Source organism: Drosophila simulans, chromosome 2R, assembly GCF_016746395.2.
Source record: "Drosophila simulans strain w501 chromosome 2R, Prin_Dsim_3.1, whole genome shotgun sequence".
Lineage (NCBI taxonomy): Eukaryota > Metazoa > Arthropoda > Insecta > Diptera > Drosophilidae > Drosophila > Drosophila simulans.
Genome location: NC_052521.2, coordinates 13,046,284 through 13,068,488, shown reverse-complemented (window position 1 = coordinate 13,068,488; position 22,205 = coordinate 13,046,284). Strand labels below are relative to the sequence as shown.

Here is a 22,205-nt window from a genome sequence, read left to right as displayed (position 1 = left end):
GCGTGGCCGCTTCAGCTGGAACTAGCTACTTTTAACTATTCCAAACTGCTCAATCCAATATGTTTATTGATATTAAAGAACTTGAAACTTTCTCTTGCTCTTCAAAATATCTCATTTTCATCCTGCCTTAGAAAACAATACAATTCTTAACAGAATCTTTTTAAAACAATATAATATATGATTTTAAATTTTCATTTGAGGGTGCTAGAATTGTGTCAGCACTGTCCTGCATCGCTGATTCTGCATCTCCTTGTGAAGCTGGGACATCGCCCGCTGGGCTGCCGAAGTGGCACCCTCCGCTGGATGGATGGATTGATGGATAGATGGCAGATGAACCTGCTCCCTGCCCCGGAGATGCAAATGAGCCCCCGGTCGGATGGTGTCCAAATTTGGAATCACGGGCTCCTCCTCCGCTGGGCGACGCAGTTAATTGGGAGCTTGTGTTATGACATTCTTATCGCCGAATGCGCGTCGACCCCACCTGGCGGCTCATAAAAGCGAGGGGAGCGTTTGCGTTTGTGTTTAGGTGATTTAGAAGGCTTGGGCAATTCAGGGGATTCAGGTGATTCAAGCAGCTAAGCAGTTGAGCTGGGCAGCTGCCGAGAGGCATCCTAATTGGCAGCACTTGAGCGGGGGAAAGGCAAGTGCTCGTTTCGGACATTCCATCAAATGCGGATCGGATCGAAGGCGCTGCGAATCGGGCGAAATGCGCATACTTCCGCATTTTGTTGGCCGTTCAGCGATTCACCTGCTCGTCAGCCAGCTTGGCGCATTCTGGCCACATTAACACGGCCCGCATTATCCTTGGCCATCATTAGTTGCCGGCTCGGCAATTACGCCACTCAATTGTCTTTGACTTGGCACAGGATCTCAGCGCAGGATCAGCAGCACCTTACCCGGCCAATGGGTTCTTGTTCCTGTTCCTGGTCCTGTTGCACCGCGGTAATGGAATTATAATTATAGCCTTGCTTCCTCCGCTGCTAATGTCGTCAGCGAGCACGAGTTTCTGCCCGATCCTAAGTTTCAGTTTCAGTTTCGGCACTGAGTAAGAGTTTTCAGTTTCGGAACTGCAGCTTGACGACTGTCGCCACATTAAATTGTCAAATTGTTTGGCCCCCTTATCGCGATGTCCTCATGGGCACGTGCCAGGCACTCCGGGCACATCATCCTTGTGTCCTTTGCCGCTCATAACGGCAATTCGTGTTGACAAGTGCAAACATTAAGTAGCCGATCGATTCATCAGGTGAATGATATTGGAGCGAGTACCACAAAGTGCAATATATACACATTTAACAAACTATTCCCTAATCAATTTTACACCATAACATGACAAATGACATAGATACATTTTCCTGCACACACATTTACTTGCAGAAACACATGCTACTATAAGTAGCAGAAGTTTTAATTTAAGGTATTTATATTCTTTGGAAAATATTTTTATGAAATGTTAAATGTAGTAAAAGATGCTGCGATCTAAATTCAAATTTATTCATAACCTTATATAAACATTTTAAAGGTTTTCGTTACTAGTAGTCCAAAGCATACAAATTTGTATTTGTACATACTCGACCAACCAATATAATATTCTATATAAATTTAAATTTAAATTACATTTAAATAAAATAGAATATGTTATCTATTAGCGTTCGCATTATTTTATAACAGTTTGATGACTTTTGTCAATCACGGACAAGTCCGAGCTATCGGAGTGTAGCAAATTTTACTGGTTCCAAACTATAAACTACATTTGTAAAAATACTGTATACAAATTACATCTACATGTATTTTACAAATGGCACTACTTATTTATCGGAATGTCCAAAACGTGTACCAAATGAAAGGCCCCCTATAGTTCATGTAATCACCAACAGGAGCGCCACTTGTAGTGTATATCTTTATTACACCCTTTACTTGTAAAGTAAAAGGGTATGCCAGATTCGTTAAAAATCATGGACAGGCAATAAGTTGGCGTTTCTGATCTTATGAAATATTGTTCTTTTGATTTTATTTTATTTTTTTCTAATAGTCGAGAAACTATACTTGTTTCCTTTGTTTTATTTCTTCATTTTCTGAAAAAAGTCATATATTCTATAACATAAATGTCTTTCCAGTTTTAGAAAATGTGTAGCATTGCTGATAAGGCAAATCGGTGGTTTCGCTTGAATTTAAAAATAAAATTCTTGATTCAGTCGTACAGGGTAATTTCATCGAGAACAATGTCTCATGTGCTTTCGTTAGCTCTGATCGGTTTGGTGGTCTGTCAGGGTTTAGCACAACTTCTGGATGAAAAGTGTCACGATCCAGAAATTTCAAAGAATATCAATTTCAATCATGGTGCAATTGAGGCAGCACCCTGGATGGCACGCATTTACAATAATAACCAATTTATCTGCGAAGGAACGCTTGTTCACAAATGTTAGTAAGTAACCAATTACGTAAGTCCCAGCAGAAAGTTACGATTTCTGATTTTAGTGTTCGTCCTAACGGCCGCAAGTTGCATATTGAGAGATAGTCAACTGTAAGTAAAACTCCAGTGCTAGCTACATCGATTGAGTTTTATCTTTATGAAGGTACGTTCTTTTGGGGATGTACAGCCAACACAACAACGAATCGCATTTCTCTAACAACGAACAATATGGAGTGGCGGTGGCTATTCAAAATTCCATGTCCTATCCAAACAATGGCGTAAACGATATAGGTCTTTTAAGACTTTACGGTGAAGTGACGTATAATGGTAAGTCAACAAATGTTATTTAATTAATTTAATTTAACTATTCATTACATTATATATTTCTTCCACCTGTAGCCCACATCCGTCCGATTTGTATAATATTAGATCATGTGGTAAGGTCAGCACCATTTGAAAGACTTAAGGCCTTTGGATGGATGCAACAGAGAACTGAAGCATCCAGCCAAGTGGGGCAGACCGTATATCTCTCCCAGAAAAAGCCATTTGAGTGCCATCGAAATGGCCAGTGGTTGCCCATTAACGAGGGGCAATTCTGCGCCGGGAATAATGATAGGAGTTTCTGTGAAGGTTACTCCGGCAGTCCGCTGACGGCTGATTTCACCTACGGCGAAAGAAATATCACCGTTCAGGTTGGAATGGTGAGCTACGGCAGCGAGTTGTGCAGCCCAACTAGCGTCTATACAGATGTTGTGGCCTTCAAGGACTGGATATATAGAACTGTCAGGAAATACGAAACTAAAGGGGATCAGGTTGTGTACGAAGAATGCAGGAGCAACTGGGCGGAGGATGTCCTTGTTCGCCTGTGGGAGGTATCTCTCCTTCAGAATACTATCTCTGGCGTTCTTATTACGAATAGTAAGTTCGTTCTTTGTCGAATAGCGTTTAAAAATCGTTAAGTAATTATTTAAATGTGTTTCTTTTCAAAGAATTTGTCTTGACGGTGGCCAGTGCTTTCCGTAACATTCCTCTTGCAATGTAAGTACAAATTATATTACTGTTCTTCATTTATAACATTTCTGCTTAACTATTTCCACTTTTTTGCACAGGAAGGTGGAAACTAAATATGGCAAAAGTCTCGACGTGGAATCGATCCATAGGCATCCCCTCTTCACGTTTCCATCGATGGACAACGATATTGCATTGCTTAAACTAGCTTACGATGTGCCAAACTCAGGTAAAAAGAATCAGTTTTGAACGTTTAGTCGATTTTAAAAGTATTTTCATTTAGATCTTGTGAAGCCAATCTGCATTGTATCAAGTCCCGAATTGCCAAGGATGTTAACTGCACTTGTGGATGAGACCACCAATGATTTTAGAGGCGTCAGAAATTTGAACCCCATCAAACACATTGAATGCGCCAGACGAATTGGGAAACCACTAAAAAGTAACCAATTTTGTGTCGAAAAACCTAGTGATTTTGAAGTTCAAGCGCCAGGCTCAATCATAGGCACATATAGAAATATCGGCGATGGTAATAGGTACTATCTTATTGGCCTAATGAGCTACAGTAAGGACGGCATGCTGGTCTACACTGAAATACAAAGCTTTTTGGATTGGATAATGGATAAAGTTTATTATGATTAAATATATAATAAATAAACAAATATAAAAATAAATCATTTCGTAAATATAGTAAATATGATAAAAAAATATAAAATATATCATTCCTAAAATTCAATAAAATTATGTATCATTTAAGTGAGCAAAGTTGTGTTTGTAAATTCAAGGCAAATCTGAGTTTATGCTTACGATTTGCTATTAAATTTATAAATGTACTTTTCAATTTAAGAAGGCGCTGATAAGAAGTGCATATTATCGGCAAGAAGTATATTAAAATAAACAATGTGACTTTGGGTCAGTTATACACCAGGCGAGTGCAAGAAGTGATGTCGTCCTCTGTAATTTTCCTAGTTCTGTTCGCATTAGTTTTTTACCAAATGGAGATGGATGTTGCTCAGTTACTGGACGAAAGCTGCCGGTCAAAAAATAACTTCAAAATTGTCGGTGGAAAACCAGCTCCGATAAATTCGAGGCATTGGATGGCAGCCATATACAACAGAACTAAGGATTTCAATTGCGGCGGAACGCTTATAACCAAAAGTAACTATCACGAAAACGTGGTTAAAATAACACGTACATACATACAAGTTTTTAACTCAACTGCTTTTAGACCACGTCCTAACAGCTGCACACTGTATTATCAACCAGGAAGTCCTGTACGTAGCACTCTTATAGATCCTTCAATTCCTAATCTTTTTTGACCTAGATATGTGCGACTAGGTGAGTACTATATATTGTGCAACGATCGGCAATGTTCTGACCGGAATTGGCTAGCTGTGGTCAAGGCCGTAATCCATGTGGACTTCAAATTTAGTAGAATGTTAAATGATATAGGTCTGTTACAACTGCAGAATGAAGTGAATTACAATGGTGAGAAAAAGGCAGTCTGGATGGGATTTGCGGATTAATAATTGTGTTTGTATGTCCTTTCTGCTGATAGCCAACATTCGGCCCATCTGCATCGTTCTAGATAAAAACATCAGTTCAGTAGGAATCGAAACATTCTCGGCATTCGGATGGGGCAGAACCCATCCAGATAATCCGGATTCTAGCCCAATCCTAAACACTGTTTCCCTTGCACGCAGAAGTGCAATGCACTGCTTACAAAGAGGCGATATAAGGGAATTGTCCGACAAACTGATCTGCGCTGGAAGCGATAAAGGTGACACCTGTGGCGGCGACTCCGGCGGTCCTTTGGTGGCGAATTTACCATACCGCGGAGAATCAGTCGCCGTTCAAGTGGGGATCGTGAGCTACGGATCAATGGAGTGCAATAGTAATGGTGCCTACACCGATGTAATGCAATACAAAGACTGGATGCGAACGATAATTGGACCAACGACAAAGATTCAACAACTTTTTTATGAGAAGTGCGGCAGCACTTGGAGCGGAGGAATCGATGTGCTCCACTTTGAAGTTTCCGTAATTAATCGTAATTTTACCGGCTCATTGATCACAGATCGTAAGTAATTCATGTAAATCCATTGTCAAGCATTATTATATGCTTATAATTGGAATTTAATTTTCAAAGGATTTGTCATAACTGTTGCAAGCGCTTTTCTCAGAAATCCCACTGAAATGTAAGTAGTAGATCTACCATTGTTATAGTCTTCTTATCAGATATATATTAATAATTATTTATTTACATTCTTTTCAGAAAAGTAAAGTCCGTATATTTTACAAGCTTTGACGTTAAAGCGGTCATCAGGCACCGCGAATTCGGAACATCTCCAATGAAGGACAACATAGCTATAATAGAACTGTCTAAGCCTGTACCAATTTCACGTAAATACGAATATGTTTAGCCCATAAACTTTTTCTAAGAATAGATTTGTCCTATAGATTTCATAACCACGATCTGTTTGGATCTAAATATGAATGCCAGAACGTCGCTGACTGCCATTCTCTACAGTACAAATAAAGACGTACTCGGTGCTCAAAAAGTACATTTTGATCAAATTAGCAGTTCTGAATGCTCCAAAATGATTCAACTGCAACTACAACCTTCTCAATTCTGTGTCACGAAGCCGAGAAGCGACTTTAAATTCCACTTACCGGGCTCTGTTTTGGGTACATATGATACTATCAACAATGACAAAAAGTTCCTACTGCTCGGTATGATAAGCTTTATCAAGAACGATTTGATCGTTTTTACTAATGTTACGAGTTACAAAGATTGGATACGATTAGTAACTAAGACCCAACAATAACATATATTTAAGATAACCAACCCACCAAGGACTTTACCAACCCCACACAACCACACCACCAAACATATAAAAAATTCTACAATTCTACAAATTCTACAATTAAGAATGGTTAAAAAACAAATGCGAAATAAATAACATCGATGAACTTATACCAGTATGAATGATAGGCCTTACATATGGTATTTATCACATTATATAGCAAAAAATCTGAAAAATAAATAAAAAAGAACCATAGTTAACCCTTTAAAAAAATAAGCCCAAGTCTGCTGTTCACATCTTGCTACTTAGTTAAAAAGTTACTTTTGTTTTACTGTGAGATAAGTGTGCTACTCAATCCATAGCTTATAGCTGTGCCCGCATAGGTGGCGCTTTATTTGTGTAAAATGAATGTAAGCTATGAAGGTTACGTAACTCAACGCTAGGTGTCCGACACACAGTTTAAAACATAATTATGTGGAGCGCAGTATGTGAAAAGTCTTGGACCTAAATAAAAACTAAACTAAAATAAGCATTGTTCAAAAGTGTTTGCAAGTTATTTGGTTTATCCATAAATATTTTTTTGAAATATTTGTAAATCGATAAATACTAAATGACAGCTGTTGAGATGGTAACACATTTTGGCACACAAAGTGTACTACCCTTAAGCAACAATACACATTTTCATGTCTTTTGCGGCTTATTCCCAGGCAATTTCTTTATTTAAGCGCTCATTAAATTGTAAAGCCTAGGGCGTCCCCCCACTAGATTATAAAGTTGGCACATCCTCCTGGCCTCCTCGCACATCCTCAATGCAATTACGCGCATGCCGACAGCGCATGCGTGACATTTTCAGAGTGACTGCACGATGTCGCTTCCTCTGGCCGGGTTCTGTTGGCCGGTCTGTCTGTCCGCCTTTGGGCCAGAAGTCCGTGGACGCCGTGGACTGATCAAACAAAATAGCTGGCAAATGATTTACTACCGCTCTCGCGTGCATTAGCCAAAGCCATGGGGCTAGCACTTTTGGTTTCTGTCTGTTCTTTTCACCTCCAGTTGCTGGGAGACGGGGTTTTGTTGGCCCGCTTCTCGCTCTTGGTCAACAATATCACTGCAAAGCAAAGGGCATGAAGCAGGCGATCTGCAAGGCGGCAACCGGTTTCGGCCAACTGCGCAGTTTGATCGCTTTTTTCATGTCTTTCTTTTTTTTGGGAGGAACTGCATTTGCTGAAATGTTGCCCTTACATAGGGTTTTTGCGATTTGGTAAGAGAGTTGCCAGTTTTTGATTTTAAAATTGAAATTGAAAAGTATTCATGTACTTTGAGGAGTATGTATTTCATTGCGATATTATAAATCAGCTCTGATAAGCAGATTAAGTTGGCTCATTGATTGCAAGAAAAATAACAACTTTAAAAGGTTTAGAGGGTGTGCGAAAATCGCCGCTTTGTCGACTGTTTTGATTTTTGTTTGGCGCTAAAAAGGAAAATCAGACTTTGTGCCCGTCCAGAATCAGGGTGTTGTGTTGGGGCCGCTGTTGTTTTGGGTTGTGTAGCCGTCACCCAGATTATCAGGAAACTGGAGGAACCAGTTTCGGTGCGATGTGGCATGCAACCTAAATATAGAATTGCAGCTCGCCAAAAGCCGCGCTATTTGCTGCAAATTAGCTTGCTCAAATTATTGATCCAGGCCAGTAAACTGAATTTATGGCTCGAATGCCATTATCACTGGCTGCGAAATTCATGGCTTATGAGTGCGCCCGGTGTTTGTTTATATTTGCATTTGCTCTATTCGGCTTTTTCGGGCCTTATCTTATCAGCAAGTGCCGCACACGAGTTTCACACATGCACAGGTACAGATACAGATACACTGGCCGATACAGATACCGATACATTTGCGCACCTTTTGGCTAACCACTTACCTGTTGATTGCGCGGAGGAGAGAGCGAGTGAGAGCGCAGCGTGCGAATGTGTGGGTGAGCGGGAGTATCTGTGTGAGTCGCTCGTCTTACAGTGCGACTCCAAACAACCCGTCGTCGTCGAGATCCCGATCCCAGCCCTCATTCGCTCGAACGCAACGATCGCGCGCGGTTGTATCTCGCAGAACAACAGAACAGAAAGATATAAACCCGGAACGAAAGATATAAAACCAAGAAGTGTCGAGAAACTCAAACGTACTCACTCAAGTGCTCAAAACATCCAGAAACAACTCTCCCGGTCACGGTCCCCAAACGCTTTTCATTTTCGCAGAGAGAGAACGTTACGAATTCGCTTGCGAATCCAACAAGTGCGAGTGAAGGAAGTGTAAGTGTCTTGGCCAGTTTCTTGGCGATTTGTTGTTTGTGGTTCGTTGTTTGTTGTTTGTGCTGGCCTCCTGCCAAAAAGTTTTCAAAAAAACGGCCGCGAAGAGCCGGTTTCGAGCCACAGGGCTCGATTGTGTGATTCATGGCTCCGAAAACTTGACCGTTGACTCAGCATCCCCGAATATCAAAGACAGATTTAAGCAATTAAACCGCATTGGTGTAAAAAGCAAAAGTGTTAACCGCAAGTTATTGTGTAACTAACCGTTGTCACCGTTGTCATCAAATCATAAAAAACGAAAGATCGTCGAGATGCGGTCTTTAAACTTAATTACGCCCGTATCTCGGTATTCCGTATCTTAATCGGCTGACCGAAATGCGTAATAAAAAACCGCAAGAACAGTGTTTTTTGTTAGTGATTTTGATTGAATTGCGCACAGCGCTAGATTCTTTATTATTATTTTTGCCACTCAACATGATTTAATTAAAAAGCCGAAATGTTTTTTTCGGCATAGTTAGGTTTATTATTATTTGTTTATTTGTTTGCTGTTCTTGTTTAACCCGCCCGAGTTTTTTATGCCACCCGCAATGTGCTGCGATGTAGACACAAATACGCGCGGTATAAAACATCCAAATATTATATTATATTATACATATTTATCTACATAGTTGGCCATGTTTTCCTGCGCCTTTTTTTGTTTTTTGGTGGATTGTTTGCCTCGATTCGATTCAATTCGTTTCGTTTCATTTCGCTGCTTGATTGAGCACATCAGCGCTGGCAAAAACATATTTGCGTTTATTTTTGTAAGCGTTGCGCTATGGCTACATTTTAACATATTAATGCTTTATGGCTCACTTTTCATGCACTGGAAATTCAATTTAGGGAAATTTCGATTTAGCCAGAGTATGTTTTTGGACCTGCGATCTTTAAAAGCAGTATGAGGGATGTGTGACCCCGACGGAATGATTAATCGTTTATTGGGAAATGGATAATGGATCGGATGGATCATAGCTCGGATGGAGTCACCACCGCTGATTCACGCACTCAGGATCTTTTGTGACCCAAATTTCCCAGATTATTCGGGGTTGTTGTTCCCATTCAGTTAGACACTTTGTTGTGGTTTTGAGGAAAACAGATCACGGGAAATAGTTCAGCAGCAGAAACTGAATAGCACCTGCACTTGCTTTCAACTTCAAAGAGACGTGCCAAAAGTGCGTTTCATAAGCATAATTCATTCATGGCACAAAATTATAATAGGAGATCTTTGAAACTTTAGGTATATCATATATTCCAAAGTTTAAATAATGAAACATTATATTTTTTTTGGGATTATTTAAGCCCTTTAATAAATTGTTTATCACATTTAACTAGATGTAATTATAGGATTACCACGAGTTACAGCCCCGAAACGGACTGATTGCACATGGGCATTTGGCTGGCTGCGCCGTTAAAAGCTTGGCTATGAAAACAAAATACAAACAATTAGCCAAATAACAAAAAGTATAGCCCGCACTAGGAACAACAACAAAACAGTGGGCCACAAAAGCCAGACAGACATTGGCAGCCGTTGCCGTCGCCGTCGTCTGGCGTTTGTAGCTTTGCGGCTCTGCCGTCGAATCGGTTGGGAATTGAGAACCGACAATGTCTATATAGATGCTATATAGCCAGACTGTGCCACTGCCACTGCCTCTCGCACGGCCCAAAAGCAGCGAAGCCGGCAGCGACGTCGACTGCGACGGCAGCGATGTGGTTGAAAAGATTTTTGTATTCGAAAACGGCACAAAATGCACATAAAAATTTTCGGTTTCGGTTTTTGCTTTAGTTGAGAGAAAATCGTCGCTTAGTTAACGTCGCCCAAGAACTGAACTGGCAGTGCACCACAAACGCCACAAATATACGAAACCGAGATCCAAGTCCAAATCAGTAAAAATCTAATCAAATCGAAACCGTATCGAATCGAGTCCCAGCAGAAAGCCACCCGATCGGAATAAATCGGTCAGTACCAAGTCGCATGTGAAATCAGGGTAGAAATCAGCTGGTTATACAATAGCCCGCCGCAATCGATTCGCCAGGATCGCTGATGAATCAGAATCAATATCAGAGACAGCATCCCCCCCTCTCATCATTCGTCCCCTAAATAGTGACTTGTGTGCATTTTGTGAAGGTTAACAACAAGTAAAATCCCTTACGAAACCGAAGACTCAGCGCGAATATAGGCGATTGGTAAATAATTTTCTTGGCACGCCGATCCAGGGAATTTCTTTTGACGCATATATCACATTTGTTGGCCAGAGCACAGATACAGAGATACAGATACGTCGTAGATCTTCGGCTCGTTGAAATTGAATAAAATTATATAGTCAAAAAGCGAGAAAATTTTTAGAAACTTTTCAAGGTGAGTTTATTTTTAGCTCCTCGAAATGGCTGCGCGGATTGGATTTGTTTCCGAATACTCTCGCTCAGTCAGTCAGTCAGCGCCGTTCGCCAGCAGCCATCCGCCAGATACAATATCTGCCAGATACAGATACACAAATTGCGAAAGTGCTGCGGATGTGGCGGCCACCACCTCCTGCGCCTCCTTTCGATGCTCGAATTGCCGCAATTTGGCGCCACGGATTCTGAGACATTTTCAAAACGTTTTGAGCGCTATATAGACTATATATCGGCGACAGCATAAAGCATCGCATATTAATGAAGCCAGACCAGCTCTCTAGGTCGCCTCCGCGTAAAAGTGTCTTTCGTTATCTTGGCAATTTGCGTTTGCGATTTTCGTGGCTGCTCTTCGGATTTCCTCTTCGCCTGATCTATTTTCAGCGATTTTCAGCCATCGCTCTCTCCTTTTCTCTCGCTGCCTAGGACGCCAGCTCTCGCTCACTCTCACTGTCGCTGACATCACGTATACGCAGTGGTTGCTCTCCATTTCCATTTGCCATTTCCAATTCCTGCCAGGCCACCAGCAGTCCGCCTGTGATGTAATTTAGCCATGACCAAAACTTGTTGATTATCGCCCTGTTCTTGTGTCCGTTTATCTGCTGGGTTTCTTTTAGCCTGGGTTCAGTGAACCCCAAGAAAACTACGAAATCGATTAATCACCCTCCTTGTTATCTAGCGATTAAACTAATGTTTGGTCACCTCACCAATAATAGCTGTAAAGCAATCCGCCACTTCGAGCGAATCAATCTTACAACGCCTCACAACATTCGTGAATCAATGCCCGATAAGATAGTGGTTCTATAAACTTGAATGAGCTAATGGCAATTGCCACTGACCACTTTTCCGATGAATGAAATGTCTTTGTTTACACTGGGGTTTATCAGTCCAGGGCGGAATTAATTACGCAGAGGATGATGGGTGCACTAGAAAATACACCGAAAACAAAGAGCTGACTGTTTGTTTAATTATTTAGGAAAAGTTTGATGATTGTTTTTTTTTAGCAGCCTTCAAGATAATATTATGAAAATGTATAAGTCGAGTTCTTTTAGCAAACAGAATTGTATCTAAATTTTTTCTCACTGTCGAAAAATACCAGCAAATTCCTCCTCGGCCGGGGATCGTAAATTAAGGCCGTCGCGGAAATGTAGCTGAGCTCATTAGAATGGCACTTCTCGTGCACATCCTATTCCTATCCTATTCCGTTCCTGGGTGCGTGACAATATTTCATGGCTTGGCTTCACTTGACTCGGATTCGTGCACATATTGCAACCATCGCGGGGGGACAGGGCGATGGGGCGAAAAAGGGGAGACATGCTCTACAAATTTCAAACAGCTTTGCGTATATTTTAATTAGTTCGCTCTCTCATTGGCCATTTGCTTTTTGCCAGTTCTCTGCGGTCTCTACGCTTGCCACCAAATCATTTCTCAAGAATTTAACCTTCGTGAACTGTCATGGTAGATTGCATTCTCTTTCCTTTTGCTGAGACAAGCACTTCTCTCGTATCTTTGTATCTTTGTTGATTCTTCGGGGTTCGTATGTCACTCACAGCAAAAAAAAAAAAAAAGCTGGCAAAACAACGCGAAACCAGACCGATGATAATGATTCAAGAATATTTTAACAGACCCTAATGGGAGGTTCTTGCCTGGGAAAGGTTGGGGGAGTAGACTGAGATATGACCCCTTTCGACCTTCTGATCTTGAGTCTCATATGCTATATGGCTTTAAAAAGAACTACTATAATGCAATTTTATTTAGATAAATAGTTACAAACACATGCAGAGCTTGGCTTTAAGAAAGAAGGTGTGCTATTTCAGCGAATGATATCATCTGAGCAAAGAAAACCATTTATCTAAATGTTTACTTCCAAATATTTCTGGTATCTTACTGCCTTAAATACATATAACACTTAATGGACTACATTTATTGGGTATAGTATACTATACTTATCGATTTACTAACTTATAGTGCTCTGCTATTGCTCCCACTTAAAAAGCACTTGTGAGGTGCGCAACCCTGACCTTAACTTCTGCCAACAAGTTGATCACTTTCGCCTGGGCAACAACTGCGATGGCACACTTTCGCACAGATATGAAATCGCAAGTGGAGGAGGCGAGCGGAGTTGAGCGGAATTACACAATATTCGAGCGGCAATTTGACTAAAAGTAATCACGTATCCGACGCCTCGCAATTACATAACCGCAGTGCGTTGAAAATAAACGCCCACAGACGCGAAATCTTCGACGAAGAAGTGCAGACTCAACGCAACTCGAATTGTCTGAACTCCCCCCTGTACCCCTTTTTTTATACTTTTTGCTAAATGGGTAATGGGTACCACTGCTGCCACTGCTCTTTCTGCACCACAAACGTGACTGGCAAACAATTTTTGGTTTCATCGCCGCGGCAAAAGCCACAGAAACCCATCGAGAGATTGCGATTGAGTCGGCACTTTGGGATAGGGTTTTAGTGGGGAAACCCGCATGGCATCCCATACCCATGCCATTCCATCCCAGAGTTTTGTTTATGAATTTAACGAAGGGAAAATATTTATTTTGGCCATGCACGTTGCGCTGAACAAATTATAAAATCTCGTGCGGCGCGCGCTCATAAATCACAACAGCATTTACGTGCATCTCTTTTCGGCATCGAGATCGGGAATTAATTGCCCGACATTTGGTGGCGTTTAAACGGGCGATTGGTGATTTTGAATATGTATGTAAGCCAAGACATTCCTCGCGAGTTTTCCTTGGAAAAATAGTTCAAAACGCTGGCCTTCCGCCCACCGACGAACCAATATTCGAGGGGCATTTCTGCGCCAAGTCTATTTCGATCGACAGCCCCTGCAGACAGACGTCAATGCCAAAGTCACAAATATCAAAAAAAAAAAAAAATATATATGTGATTGGCGAAAGCGAAAGGTAGGGCGGCATCTCAATGAAAATTACTTTGCCTTAACCCCTGCTGACCAAACTGCAGCTCCAATTACCCCAAAAACGACAAGAAAATAAAAGTATAAAACAGCCGTGTGCGTCCGTCACCGAAATAGTTGCCTCGGCCAAATGAATTATATACATTTCTGATGTATTTTTAAAAGAAGAATCCGCCTGTGACACTTGCCTCTGTCCATTACGAAGGCTGACAAATTGTTTGTTGAAACGGGGTGAAATGCAAATGCTAAGCATTTTATTTAGTCTTTGATTAATTCATATCCAACAGATACTTGTTAGCTTGCCAACCGAACGGGCGGGCGGCCAGGGGTCTTAACAAATTCATTCGGGTGTGTTCGCACAATGTTCCCAGCATCCAGGAGCAGCCGAGAAGGAATCGAGGAGCCCAGGAGCCGGGCACTTTGTCAGCCCTAATTGCAGCACTTTGTAAACTGTCACCAGGGCAGGCCGTTCGAAGGGGGCGGGGCAGCAACAAGTGTGTCTCCTCCTGGAGTCCCCATTTTTTGATGGAGAATTATGGCCGACCGTCCTTTGTGTCGACTTTATCTGCCAGTTTCAATCTGCCGCCTGTCATTAGGCCAAGTGAATAGGGGATATATGCATGCGAGATATGCTCTCCAATCATCCGAATGAGCAAAAATTTGCATTTCGCAATTGCATTTCGCTTAATCGCATTTTGTTAACCCATTAAAGCCCACCAATTATGCACAAAAGGTAATTACAAACAAAAAAAAAAAAGGGGCAAAAACAAAGAGACAATGAAAATAGTTTTCAATTAATTTCATTTTGTTCATTAATGTTAAATCAAATGGCAAATCCATTCGCTGTCCGTCTGTTTCTGCAGTTTTCAGTCCGATAATCTTATTGACTGCATAATGCGTTCGGTCGATTGGATAGAACATATGTACATATGGTAGATAACTGCGAAGAGTGTCTTTAAAAATGACTACTTCTAAAATGAATGGTTCGATTTTTGGGCGAGGATTAAATTAAATTACCGCACAAACAGCAGCAGATTGACAAGCCTATTAAATTGTCATTATATATGCCACACACAATTTGTAGACAAATTGAAGAGGGCGATGGAGATGGGCGACTGATTGAGGGCTTTGTTCTGCGCACTTTGTGCGGCTAATTAAATAAATGCGTTGATAATTACGCTTTATTAGCTCAAAACAACTAATATGGCATTAACTATTCCAGTGACAGATTTAAAATTGCATTATTTTCACTAATTTTTTTTCCCCAGCAGATGCATTTTTTTGTTTAGCTGTTATTTGTTCAATCGCCAAAGCCGTCAGTGCTTTATGCCGGGAGTTTAATTTATGGGATTTGCTTTTTTGATTGTTTCTATTATATTTAATTACATTTTGCGCTGGCAAATAATGTGATATTTTGCATTATTAATGGTGGCATTTATTGGCCATTGCCCTTAACAATCCCGCTTTTAAATCCGTTTACTTATCGATATCGAGACGGATAAAAACGAGAACTAAAAGCGGCAGTATTTGTATCTTTTGGATTCGCCCAAAAGCATCTGTTCTAAAATTTGTTCGGCTTCAGCTTTAAACGCCGGTTTTTGACACACAATTTAATAAATATTTACCTGTCAAATATTTCATATGTCTATGTTGATTTACTCGAAAATCCTCCGAAAATAGGTGAACGCATGGAAATTGAATTTTTGGCTGACCGAAACGGCCATCGAACTATAATATCTCTGATTAAAATTTGCATTCGCATTGCATCTCACGTTTCTCATAGAAAGCATTCGGGAAATATTAATCAATTTTGTGCACAGCCATCGCACAATTATAAATCCCGTATCCAAGCAATCAAATTGCCGCATAAGCTCCCCCATTCGCCAGGGTATGCTGTGTGTTTGTATCTGCAGAATTTACATATTTTATTTGTGTAAATTTATGCAACTACAGGCAAATATTTGAAATTGCCAATTGAGAAAAAATGTCGATAAAAATTGCTCTGAATTAATACGCACATATGTAACCATAAATATTCGATTTATATAATGGAATAAGAGTTTTTGGTTTATTAACGTGGGGTATTCCATTGTGGTATTGAACTTTTTGGCAACTAAAAAATGCGACTGCAATCGTATGTGTACCTGTGTATCTGTATCTGTATCTGTATCTGAATCTGTATCTGCGGGTGAGCGGGAGAGTTTTCCATGGCCGGCGGAAAATTGCCACATTCAATGTCACTTGCACATCACTCTCTTTTTCTCTCGCACTTGAAAAGCAAAGAAAATAATCACAAAAGAAACGGCAAGAATGCATGCAAAGTGTCACTTTTGTCAGCTTTTCCCTCGCTTCTTGTGTTGCCATTGCGCCTAGTGCAAAAATATTAAAAATATCATACAAGCACACACGCAGCACAAAGAGAAAAACTTTTGCCCTCCTGTTGTTTTTCCTCATTTTTTTTTCCTACCACACGTTTTTTTTTTTCAAATACTCAAGTGTTTTGATGCACTGACAGTTGCAGACGTGTGCTGGTGTGAGTGTGTGATTGTGAGTGAAAAACTTTTTTAGCTTTCAGCGCTTGATAAGCGCCGCGAGAAAATATAACAAAAAATACAGAATACGAGGGGAAAACGTGAAAAAAAAGGAAAAAGTCGAGTCGTCGAGCCGTTGAGTTACGCCCATTTAGCACGCGCATTGCATTAGACAGACTGAAGAGCAACAGCGTCGTCATCATCAGCGGGGGATCGCGGAGCGGGCTTTTCCCGGTGGAGGGGGCGGGGCTTCCAGGCGGGAGGAAAACATGTCCTGTTAGCCGCAAGCACGAGCGCACACATGACGTCACGTCACGTCACATTGCATCAGTGCGGCACCGCTTAGGTGATAGGTTAAGCGACTAGGGGATACCCTGTAGCGCAATTAATATGGAGAGTAAGCTACTCTACTTTAAATGCATAAACTATAATACTGTATAATTTGATTATAACTCAACTAATATATAAAAGTGCATTTAATTCCATACCATTGTGCTTTTTGCATGAAATATAATACTCTTTAGCTGGTTTATATAGACGTGTACTGCAAATCAATAGATATTTGATTTAAATGTATACCATCAAAATGGTCTTTTATTTTTAGAAAAATCTTTCTTGAAAGCTATAAATTATACAACCCAACACTATCTTACATGTTTGTATAGAAACTATAGCAGATACCTTAAGTATATTAAATATATATACAAAGTTTGTATTTAATTCATAAAAGCTATTCTTTTAAATACATATTTGTGTTCCCACACCTTCGACCTCTTTGCTCAAAAACTATCCAATTAATGGTTGATCTCCACCTCGGTCCCCACCCGCTAATCCGATACGCCCGAGCTGGGGGCTGCCTGAAAGGTATTCAGAAATCACTCGGCCCCAGGCAGAATTTCTACTACTCGCCAGTTTCCCCGCACCCATTCGAATGCCCCCCCTGCATTTCCCCAACGGCAACTTCAGTTTCACTCAGCAAAGTTTAGTTTTGGCCCGGCCAACAAAAGCGCGTCTGTGGAAAAAGCCAAACAACGACAAAAAGAAGAAAAAAACGCCAAAAAAGAAGAACTTGAAGAGTTAGAGAGCGGGGGAGCCACGAAAAGAAAAAAAAATAAAGACGAAAAAACGTTGAGCAGTTTGAAGTGTACGTGAAATTTGCATAAATGCGAAATCAACGCGTTCACTACTTGGCGCTGCCCTCCGCTTCGATTCCCCGGAGGAACTACCAAGCACTTTGCCACACATATGGATATGGATGTGGATGTGGATACGGGGACATGGGGATGCTGGGATACAGGGATACAGGGATGTGGAGGCATGGCATTTGCATGGCTTGTTATTCCCCGACAGATGGGTCTGCTGACTGCGTTTTTCCACTCCTAATTTCAACCAACTTCTGCCAGTTAGTGGGTGAATATGTCGCTCCGGCTTCACTTTTGTTTGGCCCAAAGAGCCAGCACATCAACAGCAGAAGCAGCAGCAGCAGCAGGAGCAGCAAGATCTTTGAAGTAGTTTTCTTGGGCCTCGACCGACCACTTGACAGCCGGCAGTCAAATGGGAAATGGTATGTGGAAAATGGAAAATGGGATATGGGAAATGGAAAAAGCTGTTGCTGCCGCACTCGAGTGGCTTTTAATGAGCTGTTCCCTTATGCAGTTTATTAACGTGTTGAAATGGCCAGCTAACCAAATGCACACTGTTTGTCTGATTCCCGATTTGTTTAGAGTCTGCCGCACGTAATTAGTTGGCTCATTACAGATTGAAGCTGTTCCGTTTGATAAACAGATATGCCAGAATAAACACCACACCAGAATCTATGTTTCAAAAGCGATTCCAATTTCGATTGGTGCTGCACGGTGTTAGAAAAGGAATTTGGAATTTGAGGAGAGTTGTAAAAATATACGAAAATTTAAGAAAAATAATTCAATTGGATTATTTGCGTAGAGTAAACAAGAAAATAACAGCTTGGTTTAAGTAAAAAAAAAGAAAATCTTTGCTTAAAATCCGAAAGAATGTACTGAATCTCTTAGATTGAGAAGCTGTTGAGTTTCTTTGCTATTTTCTGTAGCTATTTTCGCGCAGTGCATTTTAAAGCAGCGTGCGAAATGGCCAAATCGAATTGTCGACCCCAAAAACCCCTGCTCCACCATTCCGCTTCGCTTTTTCCCGTACTATGCCCACCATAGCCACCATGACATCATCTGTGGCAGGCAGCAGCAGCATCATCATGATCACCACCATGGCCATCATCGCCATCGCCATCGACTTTGACTGCTGATGGTTCCAGTTTGGCTTCGGTTTCGCCGTTTTTTCGCCGTTGTCTGCTTTCTACTCCACTCCACTCTCTGTTATTATTCTGGCTTTTATGGCGGGGGCCAAACTGGCAACTGCCAACTGCTAATGATGCTGTGTGCTCTGAAATCAATTTGATTCCTGCTCACTTTCTGCCTGGCAATGGGGTAATGGCAACTCATGAGCTGGCCGTGATTCCCATTATGCGGCTCTTTCGGCGACAGAAAATCGGCTTACAGTGCCACGCAGAAGAACTCTTATAAATTTGGGATATTTTACAGTTTTTGCATACCAACCAGCAAACAAAACGAACACCACGCCCTCCGCTCGTTCCGCACAAAATGTTGGCCATAAATCTTTGGAATTACCGCATGCAAATTGATTTGTTGCTCTCACCCCGAATCAAATGCAAACTGCACTTCAAGGGGGGGAGGCCACCATCAGCGGCCCATAAATAAATTGTAATTTGCCAATTGTGTGTGTAAAAGTTATTAGCGATAACTCGTTTTTTGACACTGCCCCAGCAATGGTTTAGTGTTTGCTCTCAATACCGACGTTTTACTGTACCCGGAAGCGGACTACATCGGTACGTGTCCCCACGGCTTTTGCAACCTCCCCGCACCCAACGAGCCCCCCTCCCTTCGGAAACGCACCCATCCATCCACTGGCATTTGGTTATTAGTCATAAAGCTGCAATGGGATTGCCAACTGGACAACTTTGTTAATGATACATGGTTGACCAAGTTTGGATTTTGCTGGCGCTCGTTATTGTTTGTGTGGCGTCAAGTTGATAAGTTGCTGGAGCAACTTGCCTGTTTGAGGATCAAATAATTTGTTTACAAATTGCTTGCATATGGAAAGTTTGCGCCGCAGTTTGCCCAAGGCCGACCTAAAGTCCAAAAAGTGGGTCAGCTCCCCTGGCAGGATGAAGACGGAAAGGGTTTCAAGAAAAAGGAGCAACCTAATCCTGGGCCAAGCAAATTTCACCATTTGTTACAAGCTTCTCGAGTGGCTCTAAAATGAAAGTTTGTCAAAGAGATAATGTATGGTATGGAAAGTAAAATTGATATTGCCATAAGCCAACCAGAAGACCAATGTACATTTTCTGAGAATTTTAAATATTACCAACTGCTACAACAGAAGCAAGTCTTTAAACTAGGAATATAAAAGAGGTTTAAGGATTCTTAGAATCTATAAAAACCTAATACATATGAGGAATATAAAATTTTAATGATTTCCAACAGAAACCAAAAACTCAAGTACCAAAATGGTGGGAAAACTTAGGCCATTTAATCTTACAGTGTGCCGAATCGTCGATGACGTTTTGTCAGCCGCATAGCATCCTTGTGGCAAGAGCATTTGAGCCAGTAATTAGCCAGGACTCCAAACGGCGCCTTTCGCACCGGAACTACCAGGTTTCCATCCTCTTCCCATCGTTGCCCTTTAAAACTGGAGGGAAGCGTTGGTGTTTGCCTTCTCGTGTTGTTGCGCTTTTGGCCTCTTTCAGTCTGGCACTTTGAATCCGTGGAAGAGTTGGCCGCCTCCGTCTCCGCCTCTACGCCGATCCACTTCACTCTACTCCACTCCGCATTTGTTTAATATTTTAATTAAATTATTCCCGTGCATGTGCAGTTGGTTTGCCGGGGCGTCTAATGGCCCAACTTCATGGCGTACAAAGTATTTACATGCAAATGCCGTCAACGTGTTACGGCCTGTGCTCTTGGCCCCCTTACGCTTCTTGGCGGGAATTCGAGCCGGAAACCTGAATCCTGCAACCTGGACTCGAGATGGAGCCATTACCACCCGCACTTAACGTTAATTAAACTGCTGTGTGTGCTAAAATGTCTCTTTTCCATATGTGTGCGGATATCCCTGCTCCTCCGCCCCCCTGGAATACCCATTCCCCACCGCCAGCTGCTGTCGTTTTAATAGCTTAATGTAGTTACTTCCACTTTGAGTGTCTTCGGTGGGAAGAGAAAGGGAGCGAGCGAGAGAGGGCAGTTGCGGAGTGAAAGAGACGAAACGAACACGGGGCAAATGTGTCTTTGCTAATAAAAAACACAACACTCAGCAAAATTGTTATGCAGCAAACTAAATCAACAGACTCCCATGTCCCGCCCACTTTTCCATTTTCGCCTGACCCCTTTTCTTTTCCCACCCCCTCCTGTGACGCACGTACAAATTACATAGCTATGACGGGGAAAAAAAAGTGCGGCAGGACATGGAGTAGGACAGGACGAAAGGGCGGCATATTGGGGGAGATGGGGGTAGTTGAGTACGGACGCACAGCAAGATGGGAACCCGTGTAAGCCACACTTACAACACGGCTCCATGTGCCGTTCGGGGTGCGCTTACTTACAGCACTCACTGTGGCCAGGACGAGGGATGCAGCGGGTCCTTCGAAGTCCTGGCGCTACACTGAGTCTCCTTTCCGGGGTGTGAGTTTCTGTGTGTGCAAAAAAGGCGATATCTAACAAAGTTTAACTCGTTTTATGTCCAGCACCCTGCAGAAATGGCAGGCAAATGGGATATGATGGAATTCATCGAAAGTTTGGGGACACCAAGCATTTATTGTGTGATATTTATTAAAAGAAAAACGTTGGAAATACAACATATAATACATTTAAGTGCCTGTCCAGCTCCTTATGTTAGATGTAAGTTTGAGAACTATATAACAAAGATATCTGTCTTTACATTTCTGTTCTCTGCGCCTAAGTCCCCAGGATATCGCCCAGTTGGATCATGCCCCTCGACTACTCTCCTGACTGCCTGCTGCATTCAGTCAGCCGAATATGTTGGCTCAGTTTGGCACACAAAACGACGCAGCAGCTTTTCCGCATGCAGCTGCATCTGGCAACCGGTTGTGGGTGGCACAAAAGTGGAGCAGGGCCGTTTTAGGGATTCCATGATTCGGGCTGGCAGGCAGGGAGTGGGGGGGTAACCAGGGAAGGTATGTGAAGAGTCGTCTGACTGTTGGCAGGATTAGCCTGGACATGCCTGAATAATGTCTTTATTAGTGGCCTAAAAGGAGCAATCCGCACTCGTCTGTCTGCGTTGTTTTTCGTTGGTTTCGTGTGCGTCGGGGTTTTGATTTCATTAATTAGTCGCCTACGTGATATCAAGTATACGCCATGTTATCATGATTATTACTTCTCGTTTCGTTACAGTCAGCGCTAAAAGAAGATGGCCCAACCACAGCTGCTGCAAGTCAAATTGTCACGTTTCGATGCCCAGCCCTGGGGATTCCGCCTTCAGGGGGGCACGGACTTCGCCCAGCCCCTGCTGGTGCAAAAGGTAAGTGCGGGGTAACTTGCCCCACCCACTTATATGAATACATATACGTTTGCATTTCCCAACTGGCCGGGGAGTAAACATGTGGGAAAATCAGAAACAATTCGCTTATCGGGCGATTGACAAATGGAATTTGCGTGTTCGGAAACGCTCTCCGAAAAATGAAATTAAATTTACGCTGGCAACAAACGCGAGAAGCGAATATTAGTTGGCCAGTT

At 41.9% G+C, this 22,205-nt stretch overlaps 3 protein-coding genes across 28 annotated transcripts in view; all 3 read left to right on the top strand.

The window, feature by feature from the left end:
* Window positions 1-2,192: 2,192 nt before the first annotated feature.
* On the top strand, window positions 2,193-4,072 carry LOC6734659 (chymotrypsin-like protease CTRL-1). Its single transcript, XM_016181866.3, has 7 exons — window positions 2,193-2,418; window positions 2,476-2,521; window positions 2,574-2,737; window positions 2,810-3,328; window positions 3,400-3,448; window positions 3,520-3,647; window positions 3,702-4,072. Exons 1-7 carry the CDS (start codon window positions 2,220-2,222, stop codon window positions 4,055-4,057), a joined length of 1,461 nt encoding a protein of 486 aa, XP_016027850.2. The 5' UTR covers window positions 2,193-2,219; the 3' UTR covers window positions 4,058-4,072.
* A 279-nt stretch (window positions 4,073-4,351) lies between these two features.
* Window positions 4,352-6,304, top strand: LOC120284417 (chymotrypsin B-like). The gene is made up of 2 exons (XM_039292081.2): window positions 4,352-5,495; window positions 5,565-6,304. Exons 1-2 carry the CDS (start codon window positions 4,901-4,903, stop codon window positions 5,615-5,617), a joined length of 648 nt encoding a protein of 215 aa, XP_039148015.1. The 5' UTR covers window positions 4,352-4,900; the 3' UTR covers window positions 5,618-6,304.
* Window positions 6,305-8,255: 1,951 nt separating this feature from the next.
* The window catches only part of LOC6734657 (PDZ and LIM domain protein Zasp), a 54,757-nt gene continuing 40,807 nt past the window's right edge, over window positions 8,256-22,205 (top strand). For 4 of the 26 annotated variants that reach the window (XM_016181888.3, XM_039292072.2, XM_016181875.3 and 1 more), the window contains exons 1-2: window positions 10,303-10,509; window positions 21,864-21,990. In XM_016181888.3, coding sequence (XP_016027846.1) covers window positions 21,880-21,990 — 111 coding nt within the window. In that variant the 5' untranslated portion in view covers window positions 10,303-10,509; window positions 21,864-21,879. Of the gene's footprint in view, window positions 8,518-10,281; window positions 10,510-21,863; window positions 21,991-22,205 lie in introns of those variants that run through there. The other 22 variants (XM_016181879.3, XM_016181867.3, XM_016181877.3 and 19 more) reach the window with 14 other exon arrangements.